At 43.0% G+C, this 19,945-nt stretch overlaps 1 protein-coding gene across 1 annotated transcript in view; it reads right to left on the reverse strand.

Annotated features, from left to right (window-relative positions):
• LOC123755430 (cell adhesion molecule Dscam2) overlaps positions 1-19,945 on the reverse strand; it is a 338,869-nt gene that overhangs the window by 129,646 nt on the left and 189,278 nt on the right. Inside the window, exon 6 of the mRNA XM_069305526.1 lies at positions 15,915-16,032. Within this exon, the coding sequence (XP_069161627.1) occupies positions 15,915-16,032 (118 nt within the window). The remainder of the gene's footprint in view (positions 1-15,914; positions 16,033-19,945) is intronic.

The following is a 19,945-nucleotide window of genomic DNA, read 5'->3' on the forward strand; positions in this document are numbered from 1 at the left end:
TCTTTTTCTGACCTTTTTCTGACCACGACCAGTAGTAGCAACTCTTACACGTCCTCGATAGACGAGAAGACCGGAATCATCGATCATAACGAGGTCATTACACCATCACTTCTCACCATAATATCACACCATAAAACCCCCCACATACTTGTGCCGGACAAGCACTCGTTGAACCGTATAGATGATGGTGCAACGACTATCTCTTCCACTGTCACTCTCGTTCTAAAAGGCCCATCGTCGTAAATACAAGCCAGAGTAAACGCTGATGTATGCTATATACTTGCCTGAAACTGGCCGCCAGTTTATGTGCTGCGGAGGCGGTTTGCCCTCAACTGACTGCTGCACATTTGGGTCCACCCTTAGGGTCCATGGGTCATGGTCTGAGGGCTCTGTTTCTCTCGACAGCTTCTGCTTTGTTTTCTGCTCTATGCTCTATTTTGATATGGCGTTTGCTCCCTTTGTTTTGTTATGTATTTAGTGCACGGCAAGGGTAAGTTTGACCACTTATTACAGTACAGGTTTTCGACAATTCACCGCCGCAAGCGGAGTGAACCTAAGAAATATATCTCTCCCTCATTTGGTTGGATAGTTGTGAACCAGTTGGACTTTTAATATAAACTGTTGTGAACTTGGTTAAACTCTGAAAACTTGTTTAGACCGAATTTGTAGCACCATTGCCTCCTGCGCAGGAGTCGAACCCCTGGTTCTTGGTTTACATGGTCTATAATGAACATTTCGCCTGCAGTGTCTATCGTAATCAATCGATTAACTTCTCATGTTAGTGCTTTAGAATGTTCGGCTTATCCACGTACTGTCAGAAATGTGAATATGCCCCAGCATGCTATGCTACTGGAACTGCTTCTCTATACTGATATATCTCATATTCTTGTCCGTATATGTAGTGTTCACTCTGTCTTACACTGTAGGTAGTCTTGGAAACCATAGTTTGTTCTAGCATATCTCCTGCATGCGTTGAGTAGCATATCTCCTGCATGCGTTGAGTAGCATATCTCCTGCATGCGTTGAGTGGCATATCTCCTGCATGCGTTGAGTAGCATATCTCCTGCACGCGTTGAGTGGCATATCTCCTGCATGCGTTGAGTATCATATCTCCCGCATGCGTTGAGTAGCATATCTCCTGCACGCGTTGAGTGGCATATCTCCTGCACGCGTTGAGTGGCATATCTCCCGCATGCGTTGAGTATCATATCTCCCGCATGCGTTGAGTAGCATATCTCCTGCACGCGTTGAGTGGCATATCTCCTGCATGCGTTGAGTGGCATATCTCCTGCACGCGTTGAGTGGCATATCTCCTGCACGCGTTGAGTGGCATATCTCCTGCACGCGTTGAGTGGCATATCTCCTGCACGCGTTGAGTAGCATATCTCCTGCACGCGTTGAGTGGTATATCTCCTGCATGCGTTGAGTATCATATCTCCTGCATGCGTTGAGTATCATATCTCCCGCATGCGTTGAGTAGCATATCTCCTGCATGCGTTGAGTGGCATATCTCCTGCATGCGTTGAGTGGCATATCTCCTGCACGCGTTGAGTGGCATATCTCCTGCACGCGTTGAGTGGCATATCTCCTGCATGCGTTGAGTGGCATATCTCCTGCATGCGTTGAGTGGCATATCTCCTGCACGCGTTGAGTAGCATATCTCCCGCATGCGTTGAGTGGCATATCTCCCGCATGCGTTGAGTATATTACACAAAATCCACAAATATCCCAAGGGAGAGTGGAGGGTATACGTCGGTATGATCAGAGAAGAGAGGTGAAAACATTAATGTATTGGATCACAAACTGGTGTGGCACTAGATACATGTGTCCAGGAGAGAGAGCCAGCAGGCCGGATAAATAATAAAATATGATTTCTTGAGACAGAAAAGACTAATCAGGAAGCAGATAATGAAATGTTGAGTAATGTCAGTACTCAATGAGCAGGAAAGTCACACAATAGGATGACGTTAGAGCATATGGGAGAAGGAAGTCATTCAACAATAGAGCACTTCGGCCTTTCATTGTACGACTCCTTCCCCCTAAAAATATGTTAATATGGTCTCATAACGGCTTTGTGCTTATTTCAGAAGTTAAAAACTTCTCTGGAATGCAAATTGTCTGCGAGTGAAGGCTTCTTCTGACAGGCGGGACTGAAGTTATCACTCTTTACAAGTTAAATAAAGCTGTCTGGAGTGTGGCAGAATATTACCAAGTTCACTATCAGTCCCGTGTCTCTGCTGGCTAGTTGATAATGAATTTTACTTGCTACTGTACATTTTGTCACGTATTTGAATGTGCGAATGTGAAATTTCCATTTTTAGTGTACGTTTGCATGTTTTTTTGTGTGTATGTAAATAAATTATCTCTCTCTCTCTCTCTCTCTCTCCCTCTCTCTCTCTCTCTCTCTTTCTTGAAGTAATATATGAGATAATGTTGGAATAATGTGATAGAATTTAACTTGCGTCTTTGGCTGCCATAGATGGGTAATTTTATCATGTATAAATGAACCCGGAAAACTCTCAGAATCTGGACGTATTAATGAGAACTAACACATTAACTTTCGACAGAGCAGTCAATTTTAATTCTGACAAATTTTTCACTAGAATCTCAACGCGCGAGAGAGTATTATTATTCCCTATAGGATATATAAAATAATGAGAGACTTTGAGAACGTATTTTTCACGACAGTACTTGAGAGGAAGACAAAGTGTATGTTGCACCATGGTACAAGTGAGACATTGTGAGAGCGTATTATTCATCGCGGTATTTGAGAGCCATCTGGAAAATATCCAGGCCATGTCTGTTCCCGGGAAAGGGGGAGTTCCTCTCTGGTATTATCTGTGTCCGAGTCGGCCAACCAATATCGTTCGGGATGATAAAGTTTCAGGAGGGAAGCTGAACCATGGGGAAAAAAGAGGGAGCGATTTACATACATGTTGGTGCATGCTGTCATATATATTTTTTAAATTATTACTTTTCCTAGATGACTATACATTTGTTGTGTATATTCACTAGGTTCTCGTATATTATACATGAAAAGGATGTATACACTGTATGTTATATTGTGACCGTGAAGTCCAGTAGAGAGAGAGGGCACAGGTGGTGTGTGTGTGTATATAGAACCTTAGGGACTGAGGGATAGTGAAGTAGCCAAGAGCCAGCTCAGCCCAGACACTGCGGTAAGCCGCCCTGGAAGAGAGGGATTCAAGCCATAATGACCAGGCTTTGTGGCCGCCTAGAAAAGTCCCCCCTCCCTACCGCCAACCATGCCACCCACTACCACCCACCACCCGTACAACCCACACCTGCACCACCCACCACCTCGCCCACCCACACGTGCCGCCCCTCTCCCAATGTCGACCACAAACATCAGCAGCACTACGCATTAAGAGCGACCAGACCAATCACCACCATTAGTCATGCCGCCCAGCACTCTCTATCCACGCCTCCTGCCACCACCCACTCAGCCACCCACACCACGAAGCTTCTACCATTCCCCCACCCACTCACTATATCACGCCAACATGGTATAGATGCCGTCTAAGGCAACAGGAGTCCGATATGTAAGTTTTGAGAACATTGGTTTCACAAAACCACTAGCAGAAGAAAACACATTGGACCTGGTCCAGTGGTGTCATGATTGGTCCAGTGGTGTTATGATTGGTCCAGTGTTGTCAATGTTTGGTCCAGTGTCCTCACGTTTAGTCAAGTGGTCTCATGTTTAGTCCAATGCCCTCACACATGTATATACGTTTCAACGTATATACATGTGTAACGATATTGCTGTTGATATCAGATAATTTTCATTAACTAAATGGACATTCACAATTTACATTAAAATTTACAAAAAAATATTTTACATAAAACACGATTAAAAAAATATCTTATTTACTAACGATGATTAATATACTTAAATTACTCTTATATTTCTAAATCCCAAAAAATCATCTTTTTTTACTCTATTATAAATTGCTCTGGAGTCCAGTTAATTAATGTAGAGCAAGTATATCACTCTACAGAGATTAATATGGATGAGCTTACTTAGTGCTGACACTGATAATGTCAGCGCCGGGTTTTCCCCTCTCTGCAACGCATCACGTCTGACGCTGATATATTGCGGCATGTGTGGACTCTCCTTCCAAGAGGAATCTATCTTGCCATTTGATCATTAGGAATATGCAAACAAGACCTGCCATGGGGGACACTGATCAATAGTGCCATTACTCATAATGTGGAGAAGCGGTTGCCTCGACTGTCGAGTCCACCTGCTTTAAATGACACGACCGTAGGGCATTTTTAATATAAACTTTTATAATAATAAAAGTAATAATGGTATCGGTTATTTATCCTATACTATATGATGGGTTTCATAGTTTGTGGCAAAAGCTAGTTATATGATAGTAAACAAATCCCCATTTCGCTGGATATTTTTTTTATTCATTAACACGATTAGTTTGGGGAGCCGGTGGCTGAGCGGACAGAACACTGGACGCGTGATCCTGTGGTCCCTGGTTCGATCCCGGGCGCCGGCGAGAAACAATGGGCAGAGTTTCTTTAACCCTGATGCCCTGTTACCTAGCAGTAAATAGGTACCTGGGAGTTAGTCAGCTGTCACGGGCTGCTTCCTGGGGGTGGAAGCCTGGTCGAGTACCGGGCCGTGGGGACACTAAGCCCCGAAATCATCTCAAGATAACTTCAAGATAACCTCAAGATATAACACATTTAGGTACATCTACAATTGTGCAGCTACCCTAGACTATATGTAGGAGAGTACAGTGTGTCACTACCTAGCTACGTGATGCTACAAATCCCATCACAAGATGGTTACTTATACAGGGCCTTGTGACCAGTAGTCTGCACTTGCAAACTCTAGATGCATTCCGAAGACATCACCAAGAACACAGGAGTGAATAAGATAGCATTGATTCTAAACAGTCCTTATCATATAGGATGGTTATTCATACGGGGATATATGATCAGTAGCCTGCACTGGCAAATTGTGTGTGCATAATGAGGATATCCTAAAAAACAAAACACGTTATAAAAAAAAAAGTAATTGCAAAGCTCCAGATAATTGCAATTTTATGGATTTATAATATAAGTCTACGGTGCCGCGCTGCCACGTTAGACTATCAAAGGAGTCCTTCTTGAGGTTATCTTGAGATGATTTCGGGGCTTTAGTGTCCTCGCGGCCCTGTCCTCGACCAGGCCTCCACCCCCAGGAAGCAGCCCGTGACAGCTGACTAACACCCAGGTACCTATTTTACTGTTAGGTAACAGGGGAATAAGGTGAAAGAAACTCTGCCCACTGTTTCTCGCTGGCGCCTGGGATGGAACCCGGGACCACAGGATCACAAGTCCAGTGTGCTGTCCGCTCGGCCTTCCTTGTCATATTATTTTGGTATAACGACCATATTACAAGCTTATTGGTTGTGATTCACCACAATACTATAGATCTCCCACAACATGTACAAATATCAACAACATAGAAGCACTATACAACTACAAACTATGAATCAAAACCTAAACATAGGAACACTAAGGTTGTAGAACAACTTATGAGGCTCAATACAAAACTCCAGACGCAACACTAGATCCTACACAAGTACAACAGGACCCCAACAACATCAAGGGCTAATCACAACGTCAGTCGTCCATCAAAACAGCCCTGGTCTATCACAACACAAATGGTCCATCACAACATCAATGGTCAATCACAACACCTCTTGTCCATCACAGCACCAATAGACCATCACAACACAGAAATAATCTATGATAACACAACATCTCCACATTGTTGCCTCTGACCCACCTCAACATACGCATGAGTATGTTGTGGAGGGACAGCTCTCTGGGGTTGTAGTCCTAAGGGCCTGGGTTCGATCCCCGCCATAAGCAGAAACAAATGGGCAGTTTCTTTCACCCTGATGCTCGGTTCACCTAGCAGTAAATATGTACCTGGTACACAAACAGCTGCTACGGGCTACTTCCTAGGGATGTGTGTGTGTGTGTGTGCGTGTGTGTGTGTGTGTGTGTGTGTGTGTGTGTGTGTGTGTGTGTGTGTGTGTGTGTGTGTGTGTGTGTGTGCGCGCGCGCAAGAGAAATATATGTAGTAGACATAATAGAGGAAAATAAATAGGTTAAAAAGGCGGGGTCCTAGAGCCAATAGCTAGATTCGGCAGATACAAATAGTATATACACACACACATACAATGTGGTGGTGGCTGACTCCATAAACAGTTTCAAGTGTAGATATGATACACCCCAATAGGCTCAGGAACCTGTACACCAGTTGATTGAGAGTTCAAAGGCGGGACCAAACAGCCAGACCTCAGCCCTCGCAAGCACAAATAGGCGAGTACACACACACACACACACACACACACACACACACACACACAATAAACAAAAAAAAACAATAAAGAAAAAAAGCAGGAGGGAATATAATAACCCATGGTTTAATAGACAGTGTCAGGAAGCAAAGGTGAGAAGCAGGAGGGAGTGGAGGAAGTACAGAAGACAAAGGACAGAGGACAACAGGATTAGATGTAACAGAGCTAGGAATGATTACATTAACATAAGACGAGTGTCGGAAAGAAATTATGAGAACGATATTGCAGTCAAAGCGAAAAAGCAACCAAAATTACTACATAGCCATATAAGAAGGAAGATGTCGGTAAATGACCAAGTGACAAGACTGAGGAAAACAGAAGGGGCATATACAGAAAGCGACAAGGAAATCTGCGAGGTACTGAATGCAAAATTCCATGGAGTGTTCACTACCGAGCCTGAGCAGCTCCCATTGTTAGAAGAGATTACCCAAGATGAAAGACTATCAGATATAGAGGTGACAGCAGAGGATGTAATGAAACAGTTGACAACACTGGATGCAAATAAAGCTGTTGGACCAGACAAAGTATCACCGTGGATACTTAAAGAGGCAGCGCAGGCTCTCAGCGTGCCTCTGGCAATGATCTTCAATGAGTCACTTATGTCGGGAGAATTGCCCAGTTGCTGGAAGGAGGCAAATGTCGTACCGATTTTCAAAAAGGGGGATAGGGAGGAGGCACTTAACTACAGACCCGTATCACTGACAAGCGTCCCCTGCAAAATACTTGAAAGAATAATTAGGCTAAGACTTGTTGAGCACCTGGAGAGCATTGGGTTTGTAAACAAGCACCAACATGGGTTCTGGACAGGGAAATCATGCCTAACAAACCTTTTAGAATTCTATGATAAAGTAACAAGGATAAGGCAGGACAGAGAAGGCTGGGCAGACTGCATATTTCTTGACTGCCAAAAGGCCTTTGATACGGTACCGCACATGAGACTGCTATACAAACTTGAGAGGCAGGCGGGAGTAAGCGGAAAGGCCCTAGTATGGGTGAAGAACTACCTAACAGGAAGGAGCCAGAGGGTAATGGTAAGGGGCGAAAAGTCGGACTGGCGAACAGTAACAAGTGGAGTACCTCAAGGATCGGTGCTGGGACCAATCCTCTTTCTAATTTACGTAAATGATATGTTTACAGGAGTGGAATCATACATGTCAATGTTTGCAGATGACGCAAAATTAATGAGAAGAGTTGTGACAGACGAGGATTGTAGGATCCTCCAAGAGGACTTACACAGGCTGCAGAGATGGTCAGAGAAATGGCTACTGGAGTTTAACACCAGTAAATGTAAAGTTATGGAAATGGGATCAGGTGACAGGAGACCAAAGGGACAGTACACAATGAAGGGGAACAGCCTACCTGTAACGATTCGAGAAAGAGACCTGGGAGTGGATGTGACACCCAATCTAACTCCTGAGGCACATATAAATAGGATAACGACAGCAGCGTACTCTACACTGGCGAAAATTAGAACTTCATTCAGAAACCTAAATGAGGAAGCTTTTAGGGCGCTTTACACTGCCTACGTGAGACCCGTCTTAGAGTATGCCGCGCCATCATGGAGCCCCCACCTGAAGAAACACATAAAGAAACTGGAGAAGGTTCAGAGGTTTGCGACGAGGCTTGTCCCAGAGCTACGAGGGATGGGATATGAAGAGCGGCTGAAGGAACTGAACCTTACGACACTAGAGAAAAGAAGGGAGAGAGGAGATATGATAGGGACATATAAAATACTCAGGGGAATTGACAAAGTGGAAATAGATCAAATGTTCACACGTAATAATAACAGAACGAGGGGACATGGGTGGAAACTGGAAACTCAGATGAGTCACAGAGATGTTAGGAAGTTTTCTTTTAGCGTGAGAGTAGTAGAAAAATGGAATGCACTTGGGGAACAGGTTGTGGAAGCAAATACTATTCATACTTTTAAAACTAGGTATGATAGGGAAATGGGACAGGAGTCATTGCTGTAAACAACCGATAGCTAGAAAGGCGGGATCCAAGAGTCAATGCTCGATCCTGCAAGCACATATAGGTGAGTACATATAGGTGAGTACACACACACAGTAATTAACAATCGTCCAACCCCTGCTATTTACAGTCACCTATTATTATTTATGTCCCTGACTTGCGTGAGCTGCAGTAATGAGATGTCCGTCAAGTACTACACTGTTGCACTCTACTTGGAAAGACTTTGAACATGTCATGTTAGTTCATTTTCCCCACGAAATGGTGTCCTCCTATAATAATAATAATAATAATAATAATAATAATAATAATAATAATAATAATAATAATGAAAAAATCCACTAGGACTATAAGTGTTTCATAAGACGGTCGGAAATACCCACAACTAACAGACAGAACTGAACCACATAGGCTGGAATCTAACAGCTGGAGTTCAGAAACGGTACTGCTGGAGCCCAGGAACTGAATCCTGGAAGCAGGAGCTTAGGAACTGGATCCTAGGAGCTGGAGCTCCACAAGATCATCACGAGAAACAACGCTTCTAAACTTCCAAATCAATCGAGGAATGGAACAGCCTCGCGTGCCTCTGTAATGGCTGAGCAAATATGTACAGGAGGTAGAGTAGGAGGTGGACGAGGAGGCGTCATGAACCTGGCGTTGATGGCGTCTTACTGGTCGAATATTGGTCCCTCGACAGGTCACGTGTCGGTCCCTCGACAGGTCACGTGTCGGTCCCTCGACAGGTCACGTGTCGGTCCCTCGACAGGTCACGTGTCGGTCCCTCGACAGGTCACGTGTCGGTCCCTCGACAGGTCACGTGTCGGTCCCTCGACTGGTCACGCGTTGGTCCCTCGACAGGTCACGTGAGCGTGTCGAGTGGTCGGGGTCTTGCAAGTTGAGTGTGTGTGTGTGTATGTGTATGTGTAATTAGTGTAGTTACAGGATGAGAGCTACGCTCGTGGTGTGTGTGTGTGTGTGTGTGTGTGTGTGTGTGTGTGTGTGTGTGTGTGTGTGTGTGTGTGTGTGTGTGTACAGTTAAGCACGTCTAGGTACAAGAACAAGTGACAGGTTTAACAACCCAGGGAGTTTTCTTCCTACTGGAGAGGAGAGGGGGAGGGGGGAGGGGAGTTGCACATGCTGCTATGGCAGTATGTGCAATCCACACATACACACACACACACTTAATCTCACCTTGAAGCACTTACACGAACCTAGACACTCGTGCACGCGATCACGAAAATAAAAGAAATCATATTTTAACAATTTACTTGCAAATTACACTGAAGTGTAAGGAAAGACTTTCCAACAACGCAAATAGGGCACAACTAGGTAATGTTCCGTGAGGAAGTCCAGGGGGGGGGGGTGTCAGGTGTGGAGGTGTATATACACACACACACACACACACAACACACAACACACACACACACACACACACACACACACACACACACACACACACACACACACTCGCTAGAAACAGGCTAGAAAATAACAACAAATTTGGAATCTTCCACCCACAAAAGAAGATTGGAAATCCCTGAAGCCATGCTTATAAAATAAAAAAAAGAACCTCATAAAATTTACAAAATAATGACTTCGCTTCCCTGCCAACACTCAGACCTAGAACTCACACAGCATCAATGGATGACAATGATGTCAATCCAGAGGTCTCCCCGCCCACCGAGAGTGCCAGAGTGCCAAAAGAGTGCCTGAGTTCTACCCACTGTCTTAATTAATGCTTGTCTGGCCCCCCATCACCTTACCTAATGGTTCTATCTTCTCACCTCACACTCCCTCGAGCTATCTCATGTATATATTCAATATTTTACCTTTTGTAGGGTTAGGGGGGTCACTATAGCCCGTGTAACATGGACATTTTGTTCCGAGTAGCTGAATCTAAAACAACAACAACAACAACCTTTTGTATTCATTCTCTCCCTTCCAGCCAGGAATGAAATGTTGGATGTAATAAATTCTTCTATACTTATTAAAGTTTGCTTACCAAAAATTTGGTAACGTGATTGCTCTTCTTAATACTGATACTAAGAAAATAGTTAGAAGCAAAAAAGGTTTTAACATATGTGGGAATGTTGGTGCGTGTGTGTGAGAGTGTGTGTGTGTGTGTGTGGGGGGGGGGGGTTGAGGATGAATGGGGGGGGGGGAGTCATAGCCTCAGAGAAGATAAAAGGCTTTTAGTGAAAATCTGTGCGTTTATCTCTAAAATCGGATGAATATTTTATTTTAAAATCACTATGCATTCATGTAAAAATTTGTCAGTTGAGTTGGATTAAATATTGTGTAATTTTAACATACTAGTACAAATAAGATAAGAGTATAACACACTGAAGATAAGAAGCATACATGCCATCTAATTCAGTTAAATAATCTTCTCAAGATTCTTAGAGGCAGGAGGCCGGCCCAAGATGTAGCAAGCATTTCTTTTCTAAATGGCAAAGTTATGGAGCAGAAGGATAAAAGTTGCCGCTTTATTGTTTTTAGTTATTGGAATTAGTTTATTTCCCAGCTTTTTCGGGAATTTTAGTGCACATTTGCTCCAGGATCCTCGGATAACAGTCTACATTGTAGAGAAGCTTCAGCTATGTTCCAGTCCATTGCATTAAATTAGGTTCTGAGTCTAAACACAAATACATAAATCATTTAATAAACATTAGGAGCTCTCTTTGACTTTCAGAACAGCCGCCATACATTTAATTAAATTTCCTCGCCGTGTTTTAGTGAGAATGTAAATACCGCCCCGAGTGGAAGCTAGCAGGCCAGAAAAGTAATACAGCACATTGTCTCTGCTCCAACTTGGCAGCCACCTCGCATCTCAGGCTCTCGCTGACCCTCGCTTCGTCCTCGTCTCCTGGGCCTCCACCAAGCTGCTCCTCCAACCAAGAGGACGGTACGCAAGCCATGCATGTAAATTGTGCGTCTCGTGGCAACACAATTACCTCGACCGCTGTGTTCAGCGGTAAACTGCAAGCGTTGCTCTGCCCGACAACGGTATTCATGTATTCTGTAGGAGTGGTGGTCGCGTCCTGATACCACTACGCTAATCTGCTTGGAATTCATAGGCTGATACAGAAGCTGTGAGGGAGCGAGACAGCAAGACGACTAGGTAACGAAGAGACGAGGCAGCGAGGAGACGAGGCAACGAAAGGACGAGACAACGAAAGCACGAGGCAACGAAGAGACGAGGCAACGAAAGGACGAGACAACGAAAGCACGAGGCAACGAAGAGACGAGGCAACGAAAGGACGAGACAATGAAAGGACGAGGCAACGAAGAGACGAAGCAACGAGGAGACGAAGCAACGAGGAGACGAGGTAACGAAGAGACGAGGTAACGAAAGAACGAGGCAACGAACAAGACGAGACAACGAAAGAACAAGACAACGAAAGAACGAGCCAACGAAAGGACGAGACAACGAAAAGACGAGTCAACGAAAGGACAAGATAACGAAAGGACAAGGCAACGAGTTAACGAAAGGACCAAACAACAAATTAACGAGGGGGTAGAGTTAACGAGAGACTGAAGCAACGAGATCGAAGAATTCACCTCACCGACACACCTCGATACACTATATCAAAAACCCCCCCTCTCACCATAGCCAAACTAGACTCTTAAACCGTGGAAAAAGAATCGATGAATATGAACTATTTTCGCTTTCTAAAATACACGTCCTTTGATGAATCATCATGCTCGACTCATATCATTTTTTAACTCCCCAGAAGCAGACGACTCACACCATTCACAAGCATATTAAACCCGCTATCCTTGTGCATTCACAGTCTCCAAATCCTTACGTAATCGCTTCCTGCTACACGAAGATGCAAAGATATTCACCTCCAATCCCTGGAATTCCACGTGTGTCTTGCAAGACCCTTATAAATTACACTTTACTGCTCACCTGTAACCAGACCCATCTGCAGAGTAGACTGTTATTATATTGTGGCGGTTGTCGGGTGGAGAGGAGAGAGAGAGAATAAAAAGAGGAGGTAAGAGGTGTTGTAGGAGAGCTGGAAGTGGGAGCGAGGAAGGTGGAGGAGAAGGGAATGAGAGAGAGAGAGAGAGAGAGAGAGAGAGAGAGAGAGAGAGAGAGAGAGAGAGAGAGGGAGGAATGGTGTAATATGGTGCGGTGTTAACCCAAGTCTTGACCATCGTGTTCAGAGCGTCGGAACACCACGAGCGTACAAGGGATGTTATTAATAAAGTTTCCGGTGTTACTACTTTGTCTTGTTTAGTGGATTGCACCTCGACCCTTATCAACACCCCATCCCTCACGACCCAGCCCTCACTACCCAATCCCTCAACACTGTTAGTGAGAGTGTTTGAAAAAACTGATGCAACCGATATATATATATATATATATATATAAACTGATATATATATATATATATATATATATATATATATATATATATATATATATATATATATATATATATATATATATATTAATATATTAGAAATATAGGAACGATGGTTCAGCATTGCACATCTTCACGTATTTCTCGTCATTACTAGACATCTGTCTCCTTTGTTAATTGACCAGTGCAGTATGTCCATCCTGGTGGCAGAATGGAAGCACTCTTAGGGCTCACTGGCCGGCTCAGATCCCGCTTTTGATAATATTTCTACCATTTCTACCCCAGGCGAGTATATTCAATGTGCATCTTTTTCGCCTGCGACCATCCGTCGAGAAAACATCAGGCGAGCGTGTTGGTTGTGGGTCCAACGTACAAAATAATCGTGTCTCGTTTCCAACGAGTAGAAGCCGGCTTGGATATTTACACAGCCACAATAGATGGCGCGGAAGGCACTCATGGCGCCCCTCATCCACTCCATTCACTCCCACAATGCATCGGGCAGGGAAGCTTGTTTACACGTGACGTCACAGAATTAGCTCCATTGTGGCTCTAATTACACCGTCTTTCACCGCGAGCTCTAAACCCCTTCCTGGATAGAGTGCATAATGTATAACACTCGAAAATAATGAGAGGGGAAGGTGTCAGGGGGGGAAAGGGAGGGTGTGTGTGTGTGAGAGAGTGGGAGGGATAGGAGAGGGGATATTATATATATATATATATATATATATATATATATATATATATATATATATATATATATATATATATATATATATATATATATATATATATATGTCGTACCTAGTAGCCAGAACGCACTTCTCAGCCTACTATGCAAGGCCCAATTTGCCTAATAAGCCAAGTTTTCATGAATTAATTGTTTTTCGACTACCTAACATACCTAACCTAACCTAACCTAACTTTTTCGGCTACCTAACCTAACCTAACCTATAAAGATAGGTTAGGTTAGGTTAGGTAGGGTTGGTTATGTTCGGTCATATATCTACGTTAATTTTAACTCCAATAAAAATAAATTGACCTCATACATAATGAAATGGGTAGCTTTATCATTTCATAAGAAAAAAATTAGAAAAAATATATTAATTCACGAAAACTTGGCTCATTAGGCAAATCGGGCCTTGCATAGTAGGCCGAGAAGTGCGTTCTGGCTACTAGGTACGACATATATATATATATATATATATATATATATATATATATATATATATATATATATATATATATATATAAATATATATATATATATATATATATATATATATATATATATATATATATATATATATATATATATATATGACAGGTAGATAAAAGAATGGAAGAAATAATGAGATCAATAATGTGTGATCCCTGACCATCTGGAAACTGTCCCCAGACCTCAATATCCAATAGCTGGGTCCTTAACCTATTAATCGAGTCATTTCCAGCTCGCCTGGGAGCAGGGATATGTCGGCTCCTCTGACCACTAGCATGTCTCGAACACTCGGCCTCTCCCCACGAACTTGAGTGAAGATTCAAGTGGCACAACCGTGTTATGAGATAGAGAAAACTGGCCAGCCTTCTAGCCGGTGCTAGTCAACTTTGAATGGATTGTCTTCCTCAAAGGCGACGCTCAAAGTCAAGGAAATGTGTATGTGTCCAAGCTTTCCGACTAATACTGTTGGCTGTTCGTAGCAGGAACTCACATTGACGGACTTGTCGGCAAAATGAGAAGAGGTCCAACAGTTGGCTCTTTCTCGATGAGAAAGATATACTAAAGGAAAACAACCTTAAAGATAATTGGGTTCCACAATCTGCCGGTCTCTGGATAAAACTGATTGGGATCTTCATCCATGGATTTAATACCGCCTGTGACACGTTGCAGCCACCACATCCCCCCCCAGTTAAATAAAGACTGACCAAGTTGCCCTGAAGCTGCTGAGATGCAAGTTCTTTATTCAGAGTGTAAACCTCCAACACCTTGTTTCTTGTAATGTTTGAAACCTATTAGAAGTTCATGAACTCTGAAGCCGCGACCTTTTAATATCACTCAATATTGGGGAAAAGTGATTGCCCAAAAAGTCAGGCCCAGTCTCCTTAGTGTAGACCTTACTGGTGTACCTCTCACTCCTGTAAACTTTGTCTACCTCAGGGAATTTGGATCGTCTCATGGCGCAAGGTTGGCATAGTTCCAGTCCACAGTAAGATGAGATGCTTGGTTATCAATCATTACAGAACAGTCCAGTGCCACTGTTATTAATCACTGGTGAAGCTCGTGCAATAATCTAGTAAGAAATTAAAGCATATTACGATACAACAATCCATTGTAACGTTACTCAGCCATCTTTGAGAGCCATATTCACCCACATCTAAGATGGGGAACTGCCAGGTAACATTTAAATAAGGTTAGAATGTTTAAAATTTGATGAAGTTAATTGTTAGATTTTGTCTGAATCTGAGCATTATTTTTAGGTAAACAAAAAATTAGTCGTACACGTAGTCGAGTCCCAACGTTATATCCGTCGACGACGCTGTACAGGACACGTGACTTGGTTTATCCAATAGGAAGTCTTGTGATGTCACGCGTCAGCGAGTCTGCCCGGGATTGGTCAGCCTAACTTGACATGGCTGCTTGACGTCAATGTGTGGAAGCGCGACACCTGGGCAATACATTCATTTATCAATCTTTGTCAACTTGAAGCCTTGTAATTAACACTAAACCAAACTTTCGAACAAGGACGAGCCCTATTGCGACACAAGAGAAACCCAAACTTATGCCGAACTGGTCGACAGCAAGCAGCTTCCTGTGAAAAAAAGTCCCTTGCTATGTGACTGTGGTCGATGACTATAGTTTCCTGATCATCCTGGATTTCCAAAACATGTTACCTGGAGTCTGGGGCAGCAAAGTGGATTATTCCAGATTTACTGTCATAACATCCACCCGTGGATGTAGCGGGTGGATGAAGCCATACTCGTGTATAATGCAGCAGGAGAAGCCCTCCCGTTGTTGTTAATTAACGCTTGTTATGTTCGGGGTCTAACTTACTGCGATATATGTGCGTGGTATTAGACTGACGGCAAGTTTAGGCGTGGTACTTGCCTCACGGTAACTGTGAGTATGGTACTAACCTTACTGTGGGCGTGGTACTTGCCTCACGGTAACTGTGAGTATGGTACTAACCTTACTGTGGGAGTGGGCGTGGCTGCTGCTACACAAGGAAGAACCAGAGTACCACCTTCAGGCACGGTGATGGACCGTCGTTTCTCCTGTATAACAGGGCGAGTCATCTCTCCAGATTCTGTTGACACACAATGGGAATGTGATTGAAATATATCTGTCACGGATATGGCCTATGAGGCTTGCATTCTTGCACCAGCACTATGGCATGCAACCTCTCTCGTGCCTGACACGCTGACAGCTCTCACTACTCCCTTGACAGTCAACTGATTTAGATACAACACTTTACAACACCCACACAAACATACTCTGTAATTATTGAAACAGTCAATACTGAAATACATGACCAACACTGTCACTCACCACCAACACTGTCACTCACCAACACTATAATACACAGCAGCAAGTGTATAATACACTGCAACAAGTGTATAATACACTACAGCAAGTGTATAATACACTGCAACAACAACCATCTTGGAATGTAAACATACTATATATTCATCAAAACTTAACTATTCATTCAAACTATTGATAAAGAATCTAAATGACTCAAATAATTAAACATATTGAAAAATACAACCAGATGAAAAATATAAATAAAAACCTTAATAGGTTGTGTAAAAAACGTGTAAAAGAACCACCAATAGATGAAAGTGGAAGCTGAAGACAAAGTAGTCAGAGGGATGGAAAGAAACTTATTTATATACGAATATTGGAATAAAGGAAACTGTTGGACAAAAATATTGGTCCATTTGAAGCAGTTCCTGTTTTTTTTCATAGCAAGGCCAGATATATATATATATATATATATATATATATATATATATATATATATATATATATATATATATATATATATATATATATATATATATATGTCGTACCTAGTAGCCAGAACGCACTTCTCAGCCTACTATGCAAGGCCCGATTTGCCTAATAAGCCAAGTTTTCCTGAATTAATATATTTTCTCTATTTTTTTTCTTATGAAATGATAAAGCTACCTATTGCATTATGTATGAGGTCATGTTTTTTTATTGGATTTAAAATTAATGTAGATATATGACCGAACCTAACCAACCCTACCTAACCTATCCTTACCTATCTTTAAAGGTTAGGTTAGGTTATGTAGCCGAAAAAGTTAGGTTAGGTTAGGTTAGGTAGGTTATATATATATGTCGTACCTAGTAGCCAGAACGCACTTCTCAGCCTACTATGCAAGGCCCGATTTGCCTAATAAGCCAAGTTTTCCTGAATTAATATATTTTCTCTATTTTTTTTCTTATGAAATGATAAAGCTACCTATTGCATTATGTATGAGGTCATGTTTTTTTATTGGATTTAAAATTAATGTAGATATATGACCGAACCTAACCAACCCTACCTAACCTATCCTTACCTATCTTTATAGGTTAGGTTAGGTTATGTAGCCGAAAAAGTTAGGTTAGGTTAGGTTAGGTAGGTTAGGTAGTCGAAAAACGATTAATTCATGAAAACTTGGCTTATTAGGCAAATCGGGCCTTGCATAGTAGGCTGAGAAGTGCGTTCTGGCTACTAGGTACGACATATATATATATATATATATATATATACCAGCACTGAACTACATAACCTAATGGGGGACATAACAAGGGAAAGCTGATGAATACCGTTATGTCTTTTGTCAAACGCTTCAAAACACGAATCTGAGAATCCTGTTTGCTTCATTTTTGTGTATTTATGACTTAATTTTTTGGGGGCTTAGTATAATTATCCAAAGAGTGCACCAAGCGTTTTGGGCTCTAAAATCCTTACTATTTATGACTCCCGGTATCCTTTATATAACACCATTGTTATCCCTTACAAACTATATGACACTATAACAGTACCGCCTAATAGTTTGAGTGGCAGAAGGAAATTGAATATAAAGAATTCGCTGTTGTCAAAATGATTACATAAAACAGCTTAATACATTCAAAGGCATCACAGAACTTGTGTAATATTGACTGTAAAGCTAAGGTCATGACCTTCCTCGTGACCTTGAACAGTGGGTGGAGAAGAGAGAGGTAAGAAGAGGGAGAGAGGAGGAGAAGAGGAAAGAGAGAGAGAGGGAAGATAATATGGCCCTCTGGGAGGACGCGAGCTGCCGCCACTCCTCACCCCCTGAATCTTGACAGGTCCTTACAAGAAGGGCCGGACAACCAGGTTGTAGTGGATATGTGGGCCTGCGGGCCGCTCCAAGCCTGTTGGACCAAGTTACCACAATTCAAACCTGGCCTCAGGCCGAGCTCGAGGGAGTAGAAGAACTCCCCAAACACACTCCAGGTACGTTCCAGCCTCAGATATGAAGAGTGGCATCCCCTCTGATAATATGATATTGGGTGTCAGAAGACAGAGTAGCGTGCCACTGCCGTCAGCGTCGTGTTGTCTGGTCGTCTCCCAGGATATCACCGCGTTTTTCACCTGGTGTCGGTGGAAGGGTGTGCGGGCGCGATGCGGTTGTCAAAGCCGAGGAAAAATTTGTGGAGCGCGATCCACACAATTGGTTGAAAGACATGATAGAGCGGATGGTAGTGACGGCTGGGATTTGGGCTGGTTTTGATGGAGAATTCCCCCAGGGACCGCGGACTACCATAGATATGCTTTACGGGATTGAGCAATAGCTCACAAGTCCCAACTTTTTCATTTCTTGGTCAGATATCACACAATGGTTTTCAATTCTCCTGTTTCTCGTTGCATTTCCTTATGAAATTATTTATTGAATTCCACCGAAGGAACTCCTCTGTATTCCATTGGTTCAGTTCCGTTCCTGCAACTCCACTTGCTCATTTAACTTCCTTGCGGATGCTTTCTGGAATCGTTAGTTTAATACTTGAAATATTTCCTTGTCAATTTGTGAGTATCGGCGCTAAAGTTGCTTCAGTGTGGGAACCTCTTCGCCCACTGTTTGGTTCTTTGTTTTCGATGCTGCAATTTTCCTACTGAGAGTCTTTCTTTCTTTTTACTCTTATATTCGCTCCTCTCTGCCTTTTTGCGTGTTCTGGTAATGTTCTCTTCTGTTCTCTCTAGATCCTCACCAAGACCTGCTGCTCTTATTTTTTGCTTCCAGTCAGCTCCTGTCTAATGGTGATATGCGTCTCACTTTTCTTGTATCTTCCGGTTATTAAGTCTTCCAGTTCTTAAGAAGATTGCCTAAGATCACCATTCCCCCCCCCCACCCCCCACTCTGTTCGCTCAAGGAATTCTGACATTTTGGCATTTCTGACATTTCCTTCCACCATATATTCAATGGTTAACACGCACAGCTCACTCATTACAGAAGACATTGTGTGTCATGTCTGGTCTAGCTCTCCTAGTAGGTTTTCTATCTTATACTCTCAAACGTGTGTGTGTGTGTGTGTGTGTGTGTGTGTGTGTGTGTGTGTGTGTGTGTGTGTGTGTGTGTGTGTGTGTGTGTGTGTGCGCGCGTGTGTGTGTGTGTGTGTGTACGTGTGTGTGTACGTGTGTGTGTGTGTGTGTGTGTGTACGTGTGTGTGTGTGTGTGTGTGTGTGTGTGTGTGTGTGTGTGTGTGTGTGTGTGTGTGTGTACGTGTGTGTGTACGTGTGTGTGTGTGTGTGTGTGTGTACGTGTGTGTGTGTGTGTGTGTGTGTGTGTGTGTGTGTGTGTGTGTGTGTGTGTGTGTGTGTGTGTGTGTGTGTGCGCGTGTGTGTGTGTGTGTGTGTACGTGTGTGTGTGTGTGTGTGTGTGTGTGTGTGTGTGTGTGTGTGTGTGTGTGTACGTGTGTGTGTACGTGTGTGTGTGTGTGTGTGTGTGTACGTGTGTGTGTGTGTGTGTGTGTGTGTGTGTGTGTGTGTGTGTGTGTGTGTACGTGTGTACGCGTGTGCGTGTACTCACCTAGTTGTACTTGCGGGGCTTGAGGTCTGGCTCTTTGGTCCCGCCTCTCAACCGTCAATCAACAGATGTACAGGTTCCTAAGCCTATTGGGCTCTATCACATCTACATTTGAAATTGTGTATGGAGTCAGCCTCCACCACATCACTGCCTAATACATTC

The sequence above is a fragment of the Procambarus clarkii genome, chromosome 55, assembly GCF_040958095.1.
Source record: "Procambarus clarkii isolate CNS0578487 chromosome 55, FALCON_Pclarkii_2.0, whole genome shotgun sequence".
NCBI lineage: Eukaryota > Metazoa > Arthropoda > Malacostraca > Decapoda > Cambaridae > Procambarus > Procambarus clarkii.